Source organism: Melozone crissalis, unplaced genomic scaffold (genome assembly GCF_028551555.1).
Source record: "Melozone crissalis strain CALT ecotype California unplaced genomic scaffold, PUWL_Pcris_2 ptg000007l_1, whole genome shotgun sequence".
Taxonomy (NCBI): Eukaryota; Metazoa; Chordata; class Aves; order Passeriformes; family Passerellidae; genus Melozone; species Melozone crissalis.
Window position 1 is genome coordinate 8589328 of NW_026535785.1, and position 22788 is coordinate 8612115.

At 41.9% G+C, this 22788-nt stretch overlaps 1 protein-coding gene across 2 annotated transcripts in view; it reads left to right on the forward strand.

Moving 5' to 3' along the window:
• Nucleotides 1-9434: 9434 nt before the first annotated feature.
• Nucleotides 9435-22788, forward strand: part of CBFB (core-binding factor subunit beta) — a 37711-nt gene continuing 24357 nt past the window's right edge. For both annotated transcript variants that reach the window (XM_054296371.1, XM_054296370.1), the window contains exons 1-3: nt 9435-9523; nt 9747-9833; nt 14230-14346. In XM_054296371.1, the coding sequence (XP_054152346.1) occupies nt 9446-9523; nt 9747-9833; nt 14230-14346 (282 nt within the window). In that variant the 5' untranslated portion in view covers nt 9435-9445. The remainder of the gene's footprint in view (nt 9524-9746; nt 9834-14229; nt 14347-22788) is intronic.

The following is a 22788-nucleotide window of genomic DNA, read 5'->3' on the forward strand; positions in this document are numbered from 1 at the left end:
GTTCAGGAGTTACTCTTCTTGTCCTGAAAGGACTTTTCTTCCACAGCACAAACTCATTTGGACACAGAACTTGTAGTAAAGCAAGGTGTGGGAGCTCACTACACCTGTGTGCATTTCCCCCCTCTTTTGTGTTCTCTTACACCACAAATTGTTCAATCTGCAGGTCAAACTCAAGCAAATTTGAGTTTGGGAGGGAAAGCAGACTTCAGAAATCCCTTCAAAAGCCTTTAGATTACGTGGTATGAGAGAATAGGCAGAATGGAGGTGCAAATCCAGAGGAAGCCTTTGCTTTAATGCTCTGCAGAGCAGACCGTGTTTGTGGAGAACACTGTCATTTGTTAATGTCCCTGTGACATGATCCAACTTTGTACTTAAGATGTATTTTTCCTCCTTCAGCTTTCCAGAGTGGTTTTGTTTGGTTTTTTTTTTTTCCCCAAGCAGTTAGGACTGTTTAAAATCCCGGATCTCTGATGAAACCAGATCTGCCTTCGATACACATTAATCATGGCTGGATTATGGGGTTGGAGTAGCCACTGGAATTTCTTTCTGGTGAAACTGGAAGTGACCTTTGTTTCTTCTTGTTCTCTGGGTCAGTCTCAAGCTTAACTGGACATCTACAAAGGCTGCAGCTGCTAACAGAGACCACAAAGGTGACTGAGGGGTGAAGAGCGACGTCCGCCACTCTCGTGCCTTGCTTCTGCTGTTGCTGCTGTAGTGTTGGCTGTGGATGTCTTGCTAATCTCCTTCCTCTTGGTAAGCACAGGTCTGGGCAGAGTGGGAAAGGCACAAAACTGCAGAAAATTACAATGCTAAGCACTTGAAAAGAGGGAAAATCCACATCTAATAGGAAAATCCTGTGGTAGATTGTGCTGAGAAATCTGTCTTGGGACGTAAAGAAGGCAGAGGAACTGTTGTAAATAAACCCTTCAGCCTGGAACGTGCAAGCAAACCTGCATGGGGAAATGCCTGTGCCCTTACGAAGTCAAGGCAAAGTCTCTGAGGCTTCGTTCTGACCCGGGGCACGCCCCTTTGGATCAAGGTGGGGGACTGGGGCCATCCTAATTCCTAGTCAGTAAAAACAAATAGCTCTAGCAACAGAGGAGAAGCATGAAAACAAAGTTACTATCAACACTCTGCCTTTTTGAAATCCCTTCCAAATTCTCCAAGGATAAGATCAATGCGAACAAAAACAATAACAGCTCTGTGTGGAAAGAAGGTGAAAAGGCAGCTCCCTCAGCAGCACACACCCAAGAAATGGGCTTTGCTTTGCTTTCTTGGAGCTGACATGAGCCTGGCACAATTCAGTAGCACCCCAGAGCATCAGCCAGGTATTTTTTTTTAACTTTACGAGCTCTGTAATGAAAGCAGCGGTCGGCACCCCCTGTGCCAGAGCACTCCAAACCTGCCCGCGATGGAATGTGCTGATAAAGAGGAATGTTTCCTTGTGGACTTTGTTTGAGACGTACATTTAAATATTGCTAATTTCCAGTATCAGCCTCAGCAAGAGATCCAGCCCTTGGTGATCCATCTGTAAATGGTGGCAGCTCTTTCTAGCCTTGAATGTTTAATTAGACAACACATTTCATGACTTTGTCTCCCAGTCTCTCGTTTCTCCTAAATGGACCAGTGTTTTCTCTGAAAGCACAATAAAACAGCCAACAATCCATTTGTTACAATGAGATGAGGCAGCCTAGAGTGTTAGGTGTATGAAAATGTAAGGTTTTGATGTGATTGCTGTGTAACAAACTAGCAGAACTCAGCTCAGTTCTGAAACATTCACCTTGAGAATGAAATTAATTCTTTAAGTAAAAACAATATTTTTAGAATAATCTGATGGTTTAAAAGTCAACATTTTGCTGCCTTTTATAAGGCAAATTTAAAGTTGGGCATGTGGATAAATATGAGTGACCAAGATGACTGAATAGCTGGAGACTAACTTACAATATCTTCAGGAAAACTCCTTAAAAGAGAAGGTAAAAAAAAAAATCACATTCACAAATGCGATTGCTTTTCACCACTGGATCTCTGAGAGGAAATAATTATATCTCAAAACATACAAGAATAATCTCTTTAGAATCTGAAAGAGTCACTTGGACATTATCTGTACCAAGACTGAATCACCTCTAACTGTTTTACTAAGAATAACCAAAAGTATAACAGACTGTAAGACAGCTTGTTCAGTAATAAACATTCACATGTGAAAGAAGAACAGAGCTTTGAGTCACTGTTTAGCTTTCTTCCCCATGATCTCAAATTAAACCCATGAACAGCTATCCCTACAAGGGCCTTGCTTCCATGCTTTGAATCCTGACATGCCCTGTGCTGCTCATGCAGGAACAGACACTGATGCAGGATACCAGCCCCTCTCTCTCTCACATCAGCCACCAAATTAGTTTGTGTCAACCAATGTCTTACAGCTTTGTATATGCTAACAGGAGGGGAAAAACCCAAAACAAAACCAAAGCCCAAGACCCCCTGAAGACTGGGAAAAAATATAATTAATCCAGAATGATGATGTTGTATTTGGCTTATCAGATTGATTCAAGTGGTGGAGGCTGCTATGTGCATATTTTGACTACCTTTTATACCTCTGCTTGTGACAACTGTCACCCTGATTCTTTCATTTGGAAGGACACTTCAGATATCCGGGGTGGGCAGGTTCACATCCCCTCTGAGCTGCCTGAATACAGCAGCTGGCTTGTGCAAGGCCTGAGGAACTGAAACTATCTGCATTGTCCATTCTCACGTCTGGAAGCCCTTGAGATGTAAAAATCCACAGGCACTTTCAGAACAGCTCCAGGATTTCACATCTTGTCTGGCCCTTTTATGTCTGATTGTGCTTAATGTTTTTAAACTTTATAAAAGGGTCTCTACCATTGCATGCCATCCCCAAAAGTCATACATATGCTTTTGAAGAAGGTCAAGGGAGCCTTTAATCTGCTTTGCTGAGACCCCATCTGGAGGACTCCATTCAGCTCAGGGGATCCCAGAACAGGAAGGAAATCAACCTGCTGGGGTTGGCTCAGAGAAGACTGTGAAGATGATCAGACTGCAGCACCTCCCCTGTGAAGACAGGCTGAGAGCTAGGAGTATTCAGCCTGAAGAAAAAAAAGGCTCCAGAGAAACCTTATTGCAGCTTTTCAGTACTTAAGGGGGGCTTATAGCAAAGGTGGGGACAAATGTTTTAGCAGGGCCTGTTGCAATAGGACAAGAAGTAACGGTTTTAAACAAAAAGAAAGTTGATTTAGATTAGATATAAGCAAGAAATTTTTTACAGTGAGGGTAGTGAGGGACTGGCACAGGTTGCCCAGAGAGGTGATGGATGCCTAACTCCCAGAAACATTCAAAGTCAGGCTTGCTGGGACTCTGAGCAACTTGGTCTGGTTGAAGATGTCCCTGCTCATTACAGGGGGATTAGACTAGACAGCCTTTAAAGGTCCCTTCCAACCCAAACTATCCAAGGATTTTAAGTTTTTAATGGATTATCAAATGCAGTGTAAGGAGACAGTGTGGCTGATAGCAGCACAGAAGGTGACACAGAAAAAGCCATGTCTGAACAACATACAATTGAGTGCCATTAGCACTGTCTGTGTACTGATAAGAGCATCTCCAGAGCTATTTTCACAAAGGCAGTTCTTAAACACTTCCTTTTATGTATTTAGGCTTGTGTGAGTCACATTTTGTGCTCAGTTAAACTTTCTCCTCATTGCTCAACATCTGGGATAATGACAGTGCCTGCTTCTTTACATAGATATCTCAAAATCTTCATCTGGAGATCTCGAGTCACTTGATAGGTGGGTGAATAAGGCATTAGAGGTGAAGCCAGATGCCCAAAACCATCACTTAGAAGGCCAAAGGCAAAGCTGGAAGAGGCACCCAGTCCTGGCTTCTGCTTGCCAGACAAGGGAGACAGAGTTCAGATAATATTTCTTTTAACAGTTTGTACTGTGATTGATAAAATGAGAAAAAGAGGGGGTTTAAAATAAAAACTGCATACTTCCAGTGCCAAAACATGTATGGATAGCACAGAATCATAGACATGTGTACCTGCTGCAATCATCATCACTGTCCCAAATAACCAGCATGAAAATCAAGTGGCCTTCTGGGATAATCTGTTTTAATTCTCTAACAATTGTGTAGCTCAGGCTCCATTGCATCATTTGGAGGAATGATTTGTTCTGATGTTCTCAAGTTTCATTTCATATTGTTTTTACTAGGAAAAAAACCCAACCCAAACCTGTATTTCCCTGGTTAACGGAAAGAATTTAAACAGATTTTCAATTCATTAGGATGTTGTGTACCAAGGTCATTGATCAGAGGCAAGCTTTGCTACACCAGACTCCTGAACCTGATATCACACTGCACTTTCATATTTGCACATTTGTGACCTTTTTATGATCAAAAAGTGGCTATCAAGTGTCAGAAGGATGTATTCAGGTGGCTGTCCCAGGCTGTGCAGGCCATGCTTTTGGGGAGAAGCAGCACACGTATGCATGTTACTGAAACAAAGGCTGTTCATGTGTGAAGCACACTGTTGAACTGTCAGTGCTCCCAACCAGAGGCAGCCCAGGGTGCCCAAATCACACAGCTGGGAAGGGATGGCTGTGTCTACTGGCTTTTCATGTTGGCCGTGAAGACTCAGGTATTGTGTTGCACTGCAGTAGTAACCCAGGCTGAAGCAGAGGTGTGGATACAGCTTCTCCCGTGTGACAATAGCTGTCACTGGGATGCTCACAGGGGAGGCTGGGAACTTGGGCTTCAACAGCCTCAGTGAGGGAAGGGTCCTGGCTCCTAGCTGAGTACTCCACATGCTTTGAGTTATTTGAAGTAGCCCCTGCAGGCATCTTTTAGGAAAAAAGGCTCCAGCTTTGGCATCTGGAATGAAGAGATGCATCTGTTTTGTAGCCTGTTAGAGAGAAGAGACATGAGGTGCTGTTTCCTCCCTCATACCTGCCATGCTTGGTGTTTTTTAAGTGGTAGTAGGCAACTTCCCACTCATAATGCAAAATTGGATTGTTTTGTTTAACTGTTGTGGTATGGCTCCTATCTCTGTGTGCTAGGTAAGATGTTTAGCTATCAACTTTGGACTTGGCCAAGTCCTCAAAGCTGCACTTTGTTGCCTCTGGAGTTCCTACATCCATCTCTGCATAAAGTGCTTCCACTTTATTTAGTGTTTCCACAGACACGAACTGTTTCTGATGGCTCATGGTCCTTTTCATTGCCCATATCCTTCACTTGGGTTATTTTGGGAGTCCTCAGATAGGAGAAATCTTTATGCTGATGTATGCAAGCTAAACATGAAAGGCTGCTCTGGGGGTGAGCTGCAGTATTTCAGGATGATTTCTGCATGTGCCTGTGGGTCCATGAACTGATCAGCACTGGTGGGGTGACTCCTGTAAAAATATTCTGGCTGGGAGCATCAGTTGTAGTAGCAGGGAAATGAAAATTAGTCTGGGCAAAAGAGCAATTAATTTGCTCAATTCCTCCCCCTTCCCCCCTCTCCCCCCACCAGTTTTGTAGTACCCATAAGCACAGACCTTGCATAAGTGGATTGCATTTCACACCTAATGTGCATAATTATATCTTGCAAGCAGTTTATTAATGGATCTATAATCACAGAGTAGCTTGTACATACATAATGCTGGTGTTTGATTATACTGCAGCTGCCATAGATCAATGGATACACAGGAGTCTGGCTTATTAGTGTCTCACACGTGTGAAGTCTAGAGAACAATATAACACCAGTGTCATGCAGTTGCTCATCAAATGCTGCTACCTAGGGGAAAGCAGAGGCTTTAAAGATGTGGTAAAGAAGGGTTATAGAAAGAAGAGTACATAACAGGACTTGGAATTTGAAGAAAGCTTCCTTTCTCAAAAGCATTCCATCTGTAAATCCTTCAGTGGTGTTCTGCCTCAATTATCAATGCACTGTAAACATGCTAGATCTTATTTTGGAAAGGGATCTGTTCTGAGTATTCACTCAGAGAGCAGCATGTCTACAAGCTTGACCATTTCTGTTTTCTGAAGGTGACTCACCCAGAGGACTGATGAGCAGCCTAAGTTCTTGAGAAGCAACAAACCAGGGATCTGCAGGCTGAGCTAAGCCTACTAAAATCTGAGCAGCCTGAACCAGGGTGAAATGCTTTGTGGAGATATCACCAAGATGCCTTTGGGAAGCAGTTGCATTTGGTTCTGCACAAGGAAAAAGGTTCTAGCTTGTTTTGGTGTGTTGTGCTAAAAGCAAATAAAAAAGTTGGGTGAGCTGCAGAATTCCCATGAGGTTGCATCCCATCTCTCACACATTAACCTCAGCTTTCCTCTCATGTCCCCCAGCTACCACCTGCAAAGCTGCCTCTGATCTGTGTTGACTCTCTGGCTGGGGGCCAGTGACTCTGGCCAAACAGGGTAAATAACTGCAAATTATGCTCTAGACTTTCTTGCAGCAAAGACATTATTAGTTTGTGTGCCTCTCCTCCATCCAGTTAGGAACAAAAAAAATAAGAACTTCACTGTCTTGAAGACTCTAATTGTCTTGTTAAATGTTGGGGGCTGAGAGAGGTAGAGAAAGGAAGAACTGCTGCGATTTTATAGCTTTTCTTGATGACAAAACATGTCTAAAATAATTGTTTTCTTTATATGAACATGAAATAATTGGTTCCCTTTGCTGAGAAGGTATTCATTATTCAGAGCAAAAGCTCTTAGCTAGCTTAGTGTAGAGAAACTGGATGAATTCAGAAGAACAACATGATCCTGTGCCACTGTGCTCTATCTCACCCCCTCCTGCTATCCTGTTTCTGCATCAACTAACTGAGGCAACCAGCATGGGCAGTGTCTGATCTCTCACAGACTTTCTGATAATATTGACTCACTTTATTTAAAAGAAAAACTTTGGAAAGATGAAAACTGCAGGATGACAAATGTTAAACAAAGAGCTGCATGGGGGAAAGCAGTCAAACTTGATATTGCTTCCAAAGTCTTGAAAAATATATGCCAAGGTCAAAACACAAAACTTGCTAAGTGATTTTATCTCCTGTTTCTTATTTTAGGGCTTTACAACCACTCATCTTGCTTTTGACCTTGGGTTTGTTTTTTTTTTTTTTGGTTTGTTTTTTTTTGTTTGTTTTTTTTTTTGTTTGTTTTTTTGGGTTTTTTTGTTTGTTTTTTTTTGCAAACTGTTGTTTGGAAAAAGGCACAGTCAGTTTCGGGGCTGAGGAGGTAGAACTGGGTGGTGAAAGATTGTTGGAGGTCAAGAGAGCAGATTTCTACCTTATGAACTTGGCAGCTCTCCTGCAGGCCTACGCTCCTGGTATTGATCTCGCTGTAAGATGAATAGTGATATGGATTTTTTTTTTAAATGTCTTATTTTGGGACCTTTTAAATGTGGCTGACATTCACGAAAATTTCACTTAAGGGTTGATATTAATCTAAATGAATCAAGACAATACACAATATTTTATGTTTTCCAGCTCAGTGTATTTTCTTTTCAGATTGGAAAAACTCTTCTAAAACAGTTCTTTTAATGCTTTTAACTTCTGAATTTACCTGTATGTCTGCAATACAGTAACACAGGAAAAATCAGAAGAAATAGCCTAAACAATTGTCTTCAGTTTTCCTATTGATCAGAAATGTATTCAGTTTCTCATAGCATATTTTCTACATTTAGAAGAAAAGTCTAAAGTTTTCTTCTGTGAAGTCTGTATACAATAAGTTAAGGATTACAGTAACTTCACTCATTTTTTTATTATTTTGCTCATACTTGATTCAAATTATGTCTTCTGGCTCACCTTAGCATTGCTGGCTTCGATTTACATGACTATGTGTAAAGTTAAGATTATAATACTGAGAGGTTAGAAAACCTCATTTCTTTATCAGGAGATCTAATATACTCTAATATTTTAATGTTGGCAATAGGTTTTGTAATACCTTTTTTGGCTCATGCTGCCATCCTTATGATGCTCCATAGCTCCTAAAAACCTGGAGGAATAGTTGTAAGAAAAAAAATCTCAGAATATTGAGTTGGAAGGGACCCACAAGGAACATAGAATCCAACTCTTGCAACTGCACAGGACATCCCCAAGAGACACTCCATGTGCCTGAGAGCATTGCCCAAATGCTTCTTGAACTCTGTCAGGTTTGGTGCTGTGATCACTTTCTTGGGTTTATGTTCCAATGGTCAACCACCCCGTGGGTGAGGAACCTTTTTCTGACACCCAACCTAAACCTCCCCTGACACAACTTCAGGCCATTTCCTTGGGTCCTGTCATTAATTGCCAGAGACAACACACAGGTGCCTGGCCCTCCACTTTCCCTCATGAGGAAGTTGCAGACAGCAAAGAAGAATCGAGGTATAAAGTAGGTATGTATGAAAAAACAGATTTAGAGGCAGGTGATGTGTGTCCTGCAGTGCTCTTGGACTGAATTAGCTCCTGTAAAATGTGTGCTCATGAAGAATCAAGAGTTCAGGCTGCTGTGTTTCTAGCCTGAAAGTGAACTTCTCAAGCGCTGCTGCAGCGAAGCGCTGGGTTTTGGTTTTGCTCTAGACTGACACCACGACTTCAAAGGCACCGAGCCACATCCTGAGGTGGTGATGGCTGCTCCTGCTCCCCTCGGGAACGGCCCCCGCCCCGGGCAGTGCGGCTGGGCGGGCGGAGGGACTGACCGATGGACGCACCGCGCGTGGGGCGGCAGCCGAACAGCGGGCCGGCTCCGCGACCACCCCTGGGCTCCTCCAGCCTTCACGCTGGCCTCGGGGACGGAGGCAGACGAGGAGGTGCGAGGCCAGCGCTGTCCCTTCCGACCTGCCCCATTCTCACCGCCACCCTCGAGGCGGGGGGACGCGGCGCGGCCACCGCCTGCTGCCCACCCGAGCGGGCCGGCGGAGCAGGTGCTGTGAGGGGAGCGCTCCCCATCGCCACCGGGGCGCGGGGGGCGGCCGCTCCCTGCCCGCCGCACTGCTGGGGCTGCTCCCCTCGCAGCGGGGAGGCGGAAAGCGCCCGAGCCGTGGTGTCGGGGGGAGCGGTGTCGGGGGAGAGAGCGCAGCGGCCCCGCTGCGGGCGAACCAGCGCCCGGCCGAGGGACGCTGAGGGGCTCTGAGTCACCCCTCGCCCGCTTCCCGCCTGGCGCGGCGCATGCGCGGCGGCGGCGGCGGAGTTGTGAATGGCGCGGCTGTTCGGGCCGAGTTTACGAGCCGGGAGGAAGTCGGAGGGGAGGGAGCGGGCTGGGGGCGGGAGCGGGCGGCGGCGGTAGCGGCAGCATCGAGCTCCGGCGGCGGCTGCGGCTGCTCTGCGTGCGCCGCGGGAGGAGGAGGGACGGGAGGAGGGAAGGGGGGGCGCCGCCGGCGGGGGCTAACAAAGGGCGAGGCGAGCGCTGGGGCTGGGACAGCGCGGGGCGGGCGGGAGGAGGGAGGGAAGGAAGGAGGGCAGCCGGCGGCGGCGGCCCCACCACCATGCCGCGGGTTGTCCCCGACCAGCGGAGCAAGTTCGAGAACGAGGAGTTCTTCAGGAAGCTGAGCCGCGAGTGCGAGGTAAGGCGGCGGTGGCGGCGGGGCTCCCCCTTCTCTCCCTCCCTCCCTCCGCCCGCCGTGGGTAAAGTTTCCGCGGGCCGCGGAGGGGCCGGGGCAGCCCCGCACCTCCTCTCAGCTGCGGCGGGAGCCGAGCCGGCGGCGCCGGGAGGCGCAGTCAGTGCACTCCGCTGCCCCCTTATCGCCGGGATTGGCCCCTCCTGATTGCGCGCCCTGTTCCCCGCAGATTAAATACACCGGCTTCAGGGACCGGCCGCACGAGGAGAGGCAGGCCCGCTTTCAGAACGCCTGCCGCGACGGCCGCTCCGAGATCGTAAGTGGCGCCGCGCTCCCCTCGGTGCCCGCCGGCACCGGGCCGCGCTCGGCTCGGGAAATAAAAGTTTGGGGGAAGCCGTCGGGGCAGCGAGCGCTGCGCGGTGCCCAAGCCCGAAAGCTCGGGGCCGGGACGGTGCCGGGACGGTGCCTGGGGCCGGTGGGGGCCGCGCCGTGAAGGAGAGTTTTGCTTAAGGAGGGGAATGACATCGGCTGCCTTTCAAACGCCGAGGGAAAGGAGGTTTTGGTGAGCAGGCGGCATTCCTGTCCGCCGTAGGAATAGCGCTGTTCCAGTCGGAGGTGTCGGCCCGCTCCCGAGCGGGGACAGCGGCTGTCCGGAGCGCCGCGGTGACAGGGGAGGAAGGAAAAGCCCCGGCAGTGAGAACGGGCTGCGCTCCTTCCCTGGGCACGTGCTGCAGCTACGAGCTGCTTGTTTCAGTATTCAGCTTCTTTTTCTTCTTCTTTTTTTTTTTTTTTTTTTCTTTCTTTCCGGAAACAGTAGCTTTGAGAAATGAGTAACATTGTTCAGAAGACGCTTGCCTAAAGTCCTGAGTGAGCTGTTTGATGTATTTGTGAACTAAATCAAACGCTTTTAAAATTAGGCTTTGAAACTTGCAACTTCAGCGCCGTTTTTCTCATTCATTAAGGTTAGTTAGTTACAGACTACTGTCGCCCTCTGAAATTAGAAGTGAGGTGAAGTATGGCTCAGAGTAATCAAGAACTGACTATTTCCTGGTTTGCTTTCTGCTCCAGGTTGCTTCTATAGAATTAGTATTCCATAGCCTTGTTAAGTTTGTAACTCTACTATTGAAACGCAGAAGTAACCTCTTTTTCATTTACAGTATGTAGTGAAAGATAAGGTAAAATAGAAAACAAACCCCACTTCCACCAAGTTTGCTTTTATGAACATTCTTTAATTTCACATGGTAGTCAGTTCACAATGAAATTATTCTTACGCACAATGCAATTACTCTTATGCACATCCAAAAATACTTGAATACCAGTTGCTATAACTGATCTCGTTCTTTTGCTTTTGTCAGTAAAAGGATACACACTCAAGAACGCAGTTACCTTTTACTGAATAACTTTATTTTAGCTAAATCTAATCCCTGCTTGTTATCTCTTGTTTTAGAACCTGTAATATTATTTTACAAGAGGCCTCCTGTAGACAGGTTCTTAATTTTACTATTTATTTTGTATTCATTTTTCTTTGTCCCTGTTTGCTTCCTTTAAGAAAACACCAGGGAAACAATGGGTAGGTAAGGAAGATATAGCTTGCTAGCATTGGAAGTTCCTGTACAGGTGAAAGTCCATAATATACCCAAATCCCTGCCTAAAGAACAAAATGGCCATGTAGCTTATAACTAGCTTTCTAATGCAGCCTGTGCAGTTATTTATGTAAATGGGAAATCACTGTAGTTCCACCTTTGTACTTCTGTGCCTGCTGCTGCCCTTTTTTTGCCAGAACTTCATCCCTTGGAAGCAAGCAGTGATGCATGTTCTACATATTTTCACTCTACTTAATTATAAAACGGGCTCTATATTTCTTCATCTGAAACATCTGGTTTTGTTTTGTGAACAGGGCAAGAGTAGTCAGGTTTATTTAGAAACGTTGTGTATGTAATGACTGATGTTAAAAAGAGCTAGTAATTTTACTTTTTTTTTTTTAGTCTTGAATGTTTTTCCAGACATCAAGGATTTATTCTTTTATCTCCAAAGGGAGCCTTTGCAAATGACCTTGCATATTTTGAAGCAGAAAAAAACCCCAGAGAACAGCTCAGGGATTTAATGTAAAACCGGCAGTAAGTTGTTGGTTATGTGTGTCAAATAGCTCTTGATTGAATAAAGGAAATAATTAGCAATATTACTGAGAAGTAAATGTGAAGTGTATTGAATAAGATTTCACATTTACTGGCAATGCTTTGATAACTTAACCTCACATGTTTGGTTTGCTTTGGAAGGTGCTTGTATTTACGTTGTCTGTGTGTGGGTCAGGCCGCCCTTGTACTACCTGATAAGCTTTTCACAAAATTTGTGGCATAAATGTCTGATAGCTTTTCAGACTGAGCTTTAAAAGGCTCTACAGACAAAACTAAAGATTTCTTACTTTGAAGTTTAAAACCAAACTAGTGGTGTGATTTTTAAAAAAAATAAATATTATTTTTTATTTAGTTTGTTTGTTATTTGGTGGAAATTAATGGCTTCCACGTCGTCTTATGTGGTTATTAGCAGGACTGTTCTTGAGTTTTTCAGTATTGACCTATGATTTGATTTGAGATGCATATGGGTACTTTAACTGGATGGTTTTGTCTCTTCAAAGGGAGGGAACAGGCTTCAAAAATCCAGAGAACAAATATCTACATAGCTTTTCATGGTTTAAATGGTGCCTGCCTGACTGTGTGAGGATGTTGAATTTGTGTACTTTTATCTTCTTCTTTTCTCTGATATTTTCCCCCCCATTTTCATGGCCTCTAGCACACATTGGGGGTGGAAGCAGGAAGGCATGGGCACTTCACTGTCTTGCTGGGTTTCCCAGAAAGCAAGTGCAGTTCCTTTGACTCAGTACCCAGAACTGGACTGGTCCATAGGGCTTCAGTGGTCAGCTGGTTTACTCTCAAAGATCTCACTCCTTGATGTTTGAAATGCATAAATTAAGGAGTATAAAACACATATTTACTAGAGATGCTCGGAGGTAGGAAAACCATTCTTGAGCAGACTAAACGGTGAAGACTCAGAGCCACAAATATTTGAAGATGGGTATATTTTCTTTTGTTGATACTAAATAGCATCCCTTGCTAAAGCAAAGGGATAATAGGAGGTAATGAGCCTGATAATGATGGTCTGTAGCTCTGACAGATTTGATGCCTCTTATTTGTGCAAGTGTATCCTTGATGAAACTTCTGTTGCATCGATTAAAATGTTTGTCTTTGCAAACAAATATTAATGCACCAATACAGTATTCTTCTGCCATTACTAGGACTGGTTTGTTAATTTTAATGAATTTGAGAATGTGCTTACAGGAGACAAAACAAGCAAACAAAAACAACAACAGAATTTTTAAAATCTGTTTTTAAGAATAGCCTGGAACCAAAACTGATTGTGGAGCATTAGTCTCTCTTGGTGGAGGGAGGAAGAGCCAAGACAAAGCACTTCTACTTTCAAAATGGGAGGTATTAATCCTGTGACAGTGGTGCAGTCCATGACTGGAACTATCTTAAATAACATGTAGCTGTAGTGTCACAGGTAGCAGTACAGTTATACCATGAAGTGTCTGAATTCTGGGTTGCTTGAAAGAAATCTGCTCGTCAGGAAATTCCGACTGTTAAAGCAGTAGTTGTATAGCTTTTAAGAAAAACTATATCCTAGATTAATGGCCATTTAAATCTAAGTGGTCATGGTAAGAAATACTGTTGTTTGATTGCAAGAAATTGTGTTTAACCCTGGGATTTTGATAGGAGTGATGTGCTGTGAGCCTGTGTGAGTATGCACATGCTTACAGGACAGCATGCTCACCTGTACCAGAGAAAACTATAAATACTGTGAATCTGACTTCTTGCAAAAATAATTTTTTATTTAATGTCCAGGAATGGCTGTACTCATCATCATTTGGAGTTAAGGTATATTAACAAATACAGGGAGTTTATAAAGAAAACTGAATCCCATTTTCATTTGAAATTGTAGAAAATTGTTTGCTTGAAAGCAACGCGTGCTTTTCCTAATGGGTTTAAGCCAGTCCCTTTAATGATTTTACAAAGGGCTGCAGCCCAGAGGAATTCCTACAGTTGCCTTTTCTCACTGACACAGCATCTGCTGGTCTGGTGTCTTAATGTGGCGTGAGGACTTTGTCCTGTGCAGCTTGATTGAACTGTGTATTGATGCTGCATGCCAGCAGATGATAAAATAGGAATATTTATCCTTCAGTTAAGTGTCTCTCTAGATGTAATTAGATTGTGAAAGGAAACAAATCCTTTTCTTTCAAAAACAGTTGTCCTTAGTAATGGGTCTAAGGAGTTAATTTTCCTTCAGCAGTACTTCTTTTAGAGGTAGGCAGCCTCTTTGAAAAGCACGGGCAGTTTTAAACATTGCAGGTACTAAGTTGGTGCAGGTTATCCAAACAGAACCGAAAGGACAGATTCTAATGTCAGCAAAACTGATTTGAAAGAAGTATTGATTCCGTGTTGTATTTTATATCCAAAGCAACCAATGGCAAATGTCAAAATGGAATCAGATGTTTGTAACTTAATACTTAAGAAAAATGATGAGTGCATGTTTTTGACTTTAAGTATTCTCTATGCTGCCTGGCTTAAGACATAAACTGATGTAAAAATAAATGACTGCCTGCATAATTTATGTAATGTCTTGCTCCCTGATCCTGTTTGTATTGATTTTTCTAAAAGGCTTTTGTGGCCACAGGAACCAATCTGTCTCTCCAGTTTTTTCCGGCCAGCTGGCAGGGGGAGCAGCGACAGACACCGACCCGGGAATATGTTGACTTTGAAAGAGAAGGAGGCAAGGTAAGGAGGAAATTGTTGAAACTGAAAGAAATTTTTTTTATTGTGCTTATGGTCCTACTGGTATGGACTGCAAGTATGATGTGGGATTTGTAATGTTTCACACCTCCATGCAGGTAGGTAGTGATGTGAGTGCAAGTGAAAGATGGTAAGATAAAATATTGCTTTGTTTTAAAGCATGCTGATGTTTAGGCAAATGGAAGAATTGGGAAACATGGGCAGTACTGGTGGCTTTGCATTATTTTGAAAAAGAGAAATGTTTGTGCTGTCATTTTATGGTAAAATTTTGGAGAACAGTCTAAATTTGGTGTTGTGTAGGTGCTTCTAAAGAAATTAGACTTTGGCCAACGAATTGTGGTAGACTAATGAAAATTTGCACTTTCAGCAGGTTATTTCATTGTGTCTTTGGATGCCACTTGGTACAGCAAGCAGTCAGTGTGCTCTAAGTGGAATGAATCTTTTTCTCAGTTTCACCATCAGCTACAATACAGAAGCAGCATCACCACTTTCAGAATTGATTTCTGAATCTCTTTTTTCTGAGGTAGTTGTCCCATAGGCTGATATTGAAAGCTCAAATTCCCTAGTGGCAGTGATGGTTACTGTGAAGTTGTGTTAGATTATAGTCAGAAACCTTGCTTAGTCTCATCAGAATAAAGTTACTGAAATCACCTACAGCTGGTTTGGTTTTACAGGAAAAGCATACCTTTAAAATATAGATGCTGTCTCTTATCTGTGCTCCTGTGGGTGCTTTGGGGCTGATCCAAAGATCACTGAATTCAGTAGCAGACTTTCTTCTGAACTTTCTTCAGTGGGTGTATACCAGCACTTAAGCCCTCATAGTTTCTCTGTTTCAGGCTAATTTTTGTGTATTTTTTTTATTTTTAAAAACTTTTAATGGACTACAAAATCCTTCCTTTTGCCTACATTTTTTCTACCTACTCTTGTAACAAGAAACAGCTAATGCTACCAAACCTACCAGGCTGGAGGAAATACTTGAAGCATATTCAGGTTTAATGGCATATTGGGTCTTTTAAATGCTGCTAGGTGGAAGATAAATATTTCCTATAGTGGGAAAACTTGATTGGAAGAAAAAAAAATTCCTGAGGGCAGTTATGGTATGTGGAATTCAAGTTAATGAGTTTTTTTGGAAAAAATTGTTTTCCATTTAGTCCTGTGAGGCTTGCAGAAGTTTGACAAATTGGGGGTGAAGTGAAGTTGGCTGTCTGGGTACTGACTGCTTTGCTAAGGAAACTGAATTGAATCTGGCTCTTACTGAAAAATATTGATTCTGGCTCACAATTGAATGAGGAATTTTTCTTGTAATGTGTAAGAAGACTGAAGTCTCTCTTCTTGCCAGTTCAAAACTAATTTTATTTACTCCTATGATTTTTTTTTAACTTTGTTTTCTCTGAATGAATTCTTAAAGTACTGAACTACTTCATCCATTTTCTTGTGTTGTCTTAATCATGTAAGAGCATGGTAGGTATGCTGGATATTAAAATAGAACACGAGCCTCATTAATGAATGCCACTCCTTCTTTTATGTGTGTTTACAGTAAATTCTAGACTGCTTCACTGAAATGTTTAGAAGAATTCCTATGAATGAGGCTAGAGGTGGACAGGCAGATAAATGGGAATAATGCTATGCTCTGGTATGAACAAATCACAAATTCACTGTTGTAATCAGCCCTCACTTGTGTAAATCACTGTGCTCTGCACAGAATTAAAGTGCTCTGGAAGTCAGCCACTCCCATGGCTGGAGCAGAGGAATGAGCAGTAGGAGAGTGTTTTATGTTATCAGCGGAAACAGTTCAAGCCTTTCATATGAATTGTCTGAGATTGTTCTCTCTAGATTTTTGTCATTTGGCTTAATTAAGAATTTCTTTCACAGGCTTCAGCAGTCTCTTAAAACCATGTGATTTTTGTAGCTCTGTGCAGCATTGTTTTATGAGCTTTGATTCTTGAGGCAGTGCATAATGTGTGTTTGTTCATCACTGGATTTATGCCAGTAAGGCATGTTTTTAATTATATGAATAAAAAAAGGCTAAGGGGGAAGCTGTCAGTTAATAATTATCTTAAGCATTAGTTTGAGATCTAGAATGGAGATAAACTTACCAACATTAGAATATTTTTATTCTGGAATTCTGCTTCGGTGTTTGGCTAAACAATGATGGCCCAAAATAGTTTCTCCAGATTTGAAGTATGTCACTATTGTGCTAGAGCAGTTTTGTAAAGAGATTGACAAAGCTACCAATGCAGCATCTGCTAGAATTGCTGCTTAAATGATTGAATTTTAGAAAGAGCAGCACTCTTGTGAAAGTTGGGATTCTGCAAATACATACTTCATAGGCTTGAGGTTTTTCAATCTGGTATTTCTTAACTGAAGGGATTTTTTTATATGCTTAATTTGCCTTTTAATTTGATGCATCTGATGTTCACAATGGGTGGGTAGGCCTCTGGTGGATACCCTGTCTTCATTAATCCAAAAATTGGATGGCTCACTGTACACTTAATGTTTCTGCTCATTTTAAACTCAAGCTTAACATTTTTTTTGAGATAGCTTTAACATTCTGTGCTGCCTTTGACCTGCAGCAAATTTAATTGTGTATTTGAGCAATTTTTCAGGTTTGTCATAGCAGAAGAAAAAGCAGCACTAAAAATAGGTCCCTAGATCGTAAAAATGATGGAACATTGTATTTCATTGGGATTGTGGGTGTGTGTGGGGTGTGTTAGATGCTGTGTGTGTCCTGGTTCTGAGGAGTTGAAACATACCAAGGCTGTCTGATCATCTGTGTTGTTAGCTAATTTCCAGAGTGTTTTTATTTGTTTTTTGGTCAAGAATAAATGAATTGGTGTTTAGAATTTGAAAGGTAGGCAGTGTAGTAGTCTAATGTATTGCCTGAAATATTAGTTAATTAAACCTTGCAATTAAGTGGAGGGCTTTATTTTCACCTTGGTTTTCTGGTATCATTTATGACTTAGGCTAGTTTTATTGTGATGAGTGAAGTTCTGTAATTTTTATTTCAGTTTTGTACTGATGACGTACGAACTTAAGGCTGAGCTGTGTATGGACTTCAGCACTTCTTAAAATCGAATATTTTTCAAAGTCCCTTTGTTTTGTTAAGGACTGTCTGATCAACTTTCTTTGCATGATTCGTTTTGCATACTTCTTAGACTAAGATAAGTTTTCATTTCTCATTCAAGATGTTTCTATAGCTCCACTCTTTCTTGCTTGAAAGAACATTAGTTCTCAGATACTTTTTTTCCAGTGTTTAAATACCAGTCACTGATGAAGTCTGTGAAGTTGTTTTACTTCCCCTCCTCTTTATAATAAAATTCTCCATCTCATTCTAGTGCAGCTTTACTTCCTGTCTGTTTTTTGGTGGCAGCTGCTCGTAAACCAGAGTCTTCCACACGGGTTTATTTCACTCTAGTACACTATGAACTCTGCAGCTTTGGAGGAAGGCACATCAGACATGGTTTAAATTGATTCAGATTGCCTGCTGTGCCACATGTGATGTGGCTAGAATTTCTACTCATTAACCATTAACTTTGTTCTAGCCATAACTAAAGATTTGCAGTTTTCTTCCTAAAGATGCTGACTTTCTACTTGCACAGGTTTTTGTCAAAACTAGATTTTATTTTGCTCTAAGTTGCTGTAAACTGCTTGGATGAATATTAAAAAAAAGAAAATCTTTGTTATGCTGCAGGTGTTACAGCAGGAACAGAAGTGTAATGAGAAATGGTTGCTATTAAAATACAACACCTATTCAAATGGCAGCCAATAGTACCAGCTTCCCACTTTTCCTGAGCAGCCTTAAACAGTTGTTACCCTCCTGCTCATATCTTTTTGGGTGTGTGATGACCCCAAAACCTTGTGGCTGGGAGAGGTTCTTCTGTGAGGAGCAGCAGGTGGTCGGGAAGGGGCATCAGCTGCTGGGCTGTCTGTGTGCTCAGAGCCTTCGAGGTGCTTTTGCCTGCTCCAGCCAAGGGAAGTGGTGTTGTCCTGATGAAACCCACATCACTGTTCTTGCTTTTGATCTTTCTCAGGCTTTTCTGTGAGCTTTAAACAAGGAGGTCAGTGTGTGGTTATTCTCACAGCAGACAAATGGGTTTGGTGGTGTATCCAGTTTGTACCCAGCCTGGCTAAACAGCTTGATTTTTTTTTTCTTAATTATTTTTCCCCTTGGAGTTGCTTGGTGAGAGTCCTGTAAAGGCTTTGTGAATGAGAAGAATCCACTTTTCTTGATAATCCCCTTAATCAGTTTTCATCCAGGATCATCTATATGGTTTGAGTAAAATGCTGGTTTTCTATAGATGCTTGTTATTCTATTATTCTAGAATTTTTGTGTTTTTGCTTAAAAGTCCTTTAGCTGGCAGAGACTTCTGTTTCTTTTTCTTTCTAGTATTTTTCCCAGCAACATCCTTTATCTATTCTCCTAAACTCATTTTTGCTTTAGAGGAGAGTGAAACTTTTTCTTTTTTTTTTTGTCTAGATACTTGAAAGTGTTCTTCCTTATGAGCTGCTGTTGCATAGACCAGAGCTGTTTAATCCAAACTCTGTCTGAAGCCACAGTCATAGTGTACCTGTGCTTGCTCACTTTACCTCACAGTTAGGAGATACCTCTATGTGCATACAGTTTATACACTGTGAACAGTTAGAACTTGGATTTTGGGAAGGGAAATCTTTAGAGGACGTAGACTGACTGGACACGTTGTCCTGGCAGGCAGCCCCTGGCTGGGTTTGGACAGTTGTTCCTGCAGAGTGATTTATCCTCAGTGCCCTCTGCCACTGCAGCGTGAGTCACCCCAGGCACCTCTCATGTGACAAGGAGCCACAGCGTTTCCCCTGGAATCCTTTCACCCCCCAGTCCTCCAAAATCCTTTTGGGACTGCCCACAGGCTGGTCCCTGTAACAGTGCAGGCAGTGACGATGCCATTTTGAAACAATGCTTGGGAGCAGTGCTTGCAGCACGGCTGTGCAAGCACTTAAAGGCTGCTGTCAGTAAACCTGCTCCTGCTTAGCCTTTATTGTGTGTTCCAGAAGCAGTTATTCAGTCATACTACCTTGCTTCTGCTTAGCTTTTATTATATATTCTAGAAGCAGTTATTCATCATACTACCTTGAACTCTTTCCAGTGGCTTAAATGCACTCGTTTGAGTTGTATAGACAAGATTTCAAATATACCCATGTCATCATCCTAAAGTTTCCAAGAAGAGGAACAAAATTGGAGTTAGTGAGCTAAATTTTTCATTTGGGAAGCAGCTATATATAAGGACAGATGAGTGGTGTGTGGATGAAAGCAATACTTGAGATTTCTGCAGCATAGATGCTGGAAGAAGTCCAGACATTTGGATTGTTGAATTCTCTTGTTTGCATATCAGTCTCCACTTACTAAGGAAAGTTGCTAATGTTATGCTTCTTTCCTCTTCTTAGAAATGAATGAGAAAAGTAAGAGAGTCATTGTTGAGAATGTCTGCTTCTTTCTGAAAATCACTTAATAATTCATATTAAAAATAAGAAAAATTCAATAAGATGATGAAACATTTGCTTCAAGAAACTGTCATTTTCTGAAAGCTACTGAAATGGTTCTTCAAGCTTTATTGTCCAAAGCACAAGTAATGAAATGAGCTCATTAGCTTGCATAATTGCAAGTTTGATGTTACTCTGTTAAGAATAATTTCCAGTCATTGCTAAGGATGTTCTCTGCAGAAGCTGATAGTTTTCTACAGAATAATTATGACACTGTGAAACTTTATTGAATGATGAAAGCTGAATAGTTGTTATAGTATACAAAAGACAAAAAGCTACTGACATTATTTTAAGCCTTGATGCAGCACTACTTGTTGAGCAAATGTTTGAACAGTTTTTTCCAGACTTGAATCCAGCTTAAGGGGAAGGGTGAGGCTGTTGGAGTGCTCAAGAAGGCAATGGAAGCTAAAGGGTAGAGGAAAGAGCTTTTCTTGCCCCTCTCTTGCTTGGGTCAGGGTCAGTTCCTGGATGTTTTTATTACCGGCTTGCCCATATTGTTAAAATCAGGTAACTTCTTTTTTGTGTAGTTGAGTATATTTGCATTATGTGTTTTGAATTTTCAGTCCAAAAGAGGATTAGCAGGCTGTTTATTTGCACCGAGGCAGCATGGTGGGCAGGTGATGTGTTTTAGATAAACCTTTCTTTCTAATCCTCTGTTGCAGTTGCTAGTTGTAACTGATTTTTGCTCTGTGATTTTCTGAAAGCTTGAAAAGAATAAATTTCACAACCAATTTTGAAATTTCTCTGGAAAATATTCCGTCAGCGTGGCAGAAAACTGCGTATCTGTTAGTTGCGGGGTTTGTGAGCAGAAGCATGCTTGTGTACTTGGAGCAGCAAAAACAGCAGCAATCTCCTGGCAATATTTTGCTGCAAAAGCATTATTCTTTTTAATTGTTGCAAGAAAAAATGGGTCTTTTTTAAATGCATGCCCTCTCCATTAAAAGGGAGTATAGGTTTAAAATCCAACCATCGTTCTGCATTTCATGCAGAATCTAGTGTAAAGATAGGCTGATAAAAGACCCTGTAAAGTTTCACAGGGGAAAACCCCAGCATATATTTGCCTTTCAGATTTTTCTTGTTATGCTTCTTGCATTTTTGTTGATTTTCAGTTCCAGCTCTGTGGTTGATTTTTGTGTTTTGAAGGCAAATGGATAGAGCCTGAGCATGACATGCATTTCTCTTTAGGACTTCTGTAGTGACAATGTGAAAACTAGAAGCTGTCTACTTTTTGCTTTGTACTGGGGCTTTTTTGGTGGTTTTGGTCAAGTCTGGTTCATGTTTTCTGCTTAGTTGAAAAATTGCAGTATTTTGGAATGATGAACTGTATCTGGAGACTTGGTTATTAGATGATGAGTATAATTTCTGTGCAGTAGCATTTTAGTATTTTTTTATCTGAGCTTCTAAGCATATGTACTGACCAGTGATCTTAAGCCAGGAATAAAATGCTCCACAGATTTTAATCACATTTGTTCTGACATCCTTACTGCTTCATATCTGTTCTTAGTTAGAGGCTTGGTTTTTAGTTAAGTGAAATAGCAACCTGCATAATTTAATGAAACATTGATCTGCTTTCGAAAAGGAGTCATGATTACATAGTTGAGCTAACTATGCAGAAAAAACCTAACAAATGCAACCAACCAAAAAACCATAAAAATACCAGGTTTTCTACAAGGGACTTGTAAATTCTGACTCTCCAGTAAGGTTAGGAAAATTCTTCAGCTATTCCTTTTGACGTTTTAGAAACCAAACCCCCCCCCCCCCCACTGTAGTATTTCAGTGCACAAAGCATGTTGAGAGAGGTTTTGTCACAGGTCTGATATTAATTACAAAGATATTTCTAAAATGAGTGTGTACATGGGTATTTCTGCTACATAAAATTGTAAAAATGGACTATGTTGCATCTCAGTGTTTACTGATATTTGTAGTAAAACCTGGTGACTTACATAAGCATATTTGAAAATTGAACAAAGTAGTATCTGACCATCAGATTTTGCTATGAAGTTGAAAATTGTGTTATGTTCTGAGGTGTTTTTCTAGTTCTGAATTGGAGTGCATTCTTTCCCGAGCTGCAAGTGAAATGCCTGTATGTGGTCACAAGGAAGCAGAGCTGGAGGAACAGGTCCCAGGCAGAGAAAGGGTGGTTGGTGCTGGGCCCAAGGAGGTGTCCCAGGGTCCCACCTTGGCAGCTGCTCAGGAAACAGCACGGGCCTGCTGCTGGTGGTGTGGTACAGCTGTGCCATGGGTGCCACCCTTGAGGAACTTGAAGTTCTATTCATCTTGAAAGCCACAATTAGGTCATTTATTCACAAGTGTTTAGGAAAGGCTCTTCTTTGGTCAGAAAGTATAAATTCCCATACTTGGGTTTTTTTGGTTTTTTTTTTTTTTTGTTTTTTTCAGAAGAGTGTAAGTTTTGAATTTTAACAAAACCTCATTCTCATATAATGGAAGAAATGCCAAGATGTGGCTTTTAAAATAGAAGATGTTTTGTTTGTGTGTTTGAAGAAAGAATAATACGTTTTAAAGGAGAAGACTAAGATTGATACAAATTTAAAGCACTAAAAAGTCTTATTTCACTCATAGTCGCTTTCTTAATGGGCTTATTTTCAGCTGTTTCTATTTATGTTTCATCCCAGTTTAAATTATGTTGCAAGGCTAGCGTATGGGAGTCAAACTTTGGAAATCAGATAAATGCTGTAAACTGTGTTCAGGACTTGGTTGCTTGTCATTTGTTTCTTATAAACCAATATCTGAAAGAATAGTGTGAAGTCTTGCATGAAGTTATCAGCTTTTGCTGTGACTTCAGTTGCTGTTATACTAGTGAAGTTACTGTTCTGTTTTGTTCCCCAAATAGTTGAGGATTTTAGTGTGTAGGTCCTGTTGGAAAGTTTTAGAAAAGCTTTTTTTGCCCTTTTC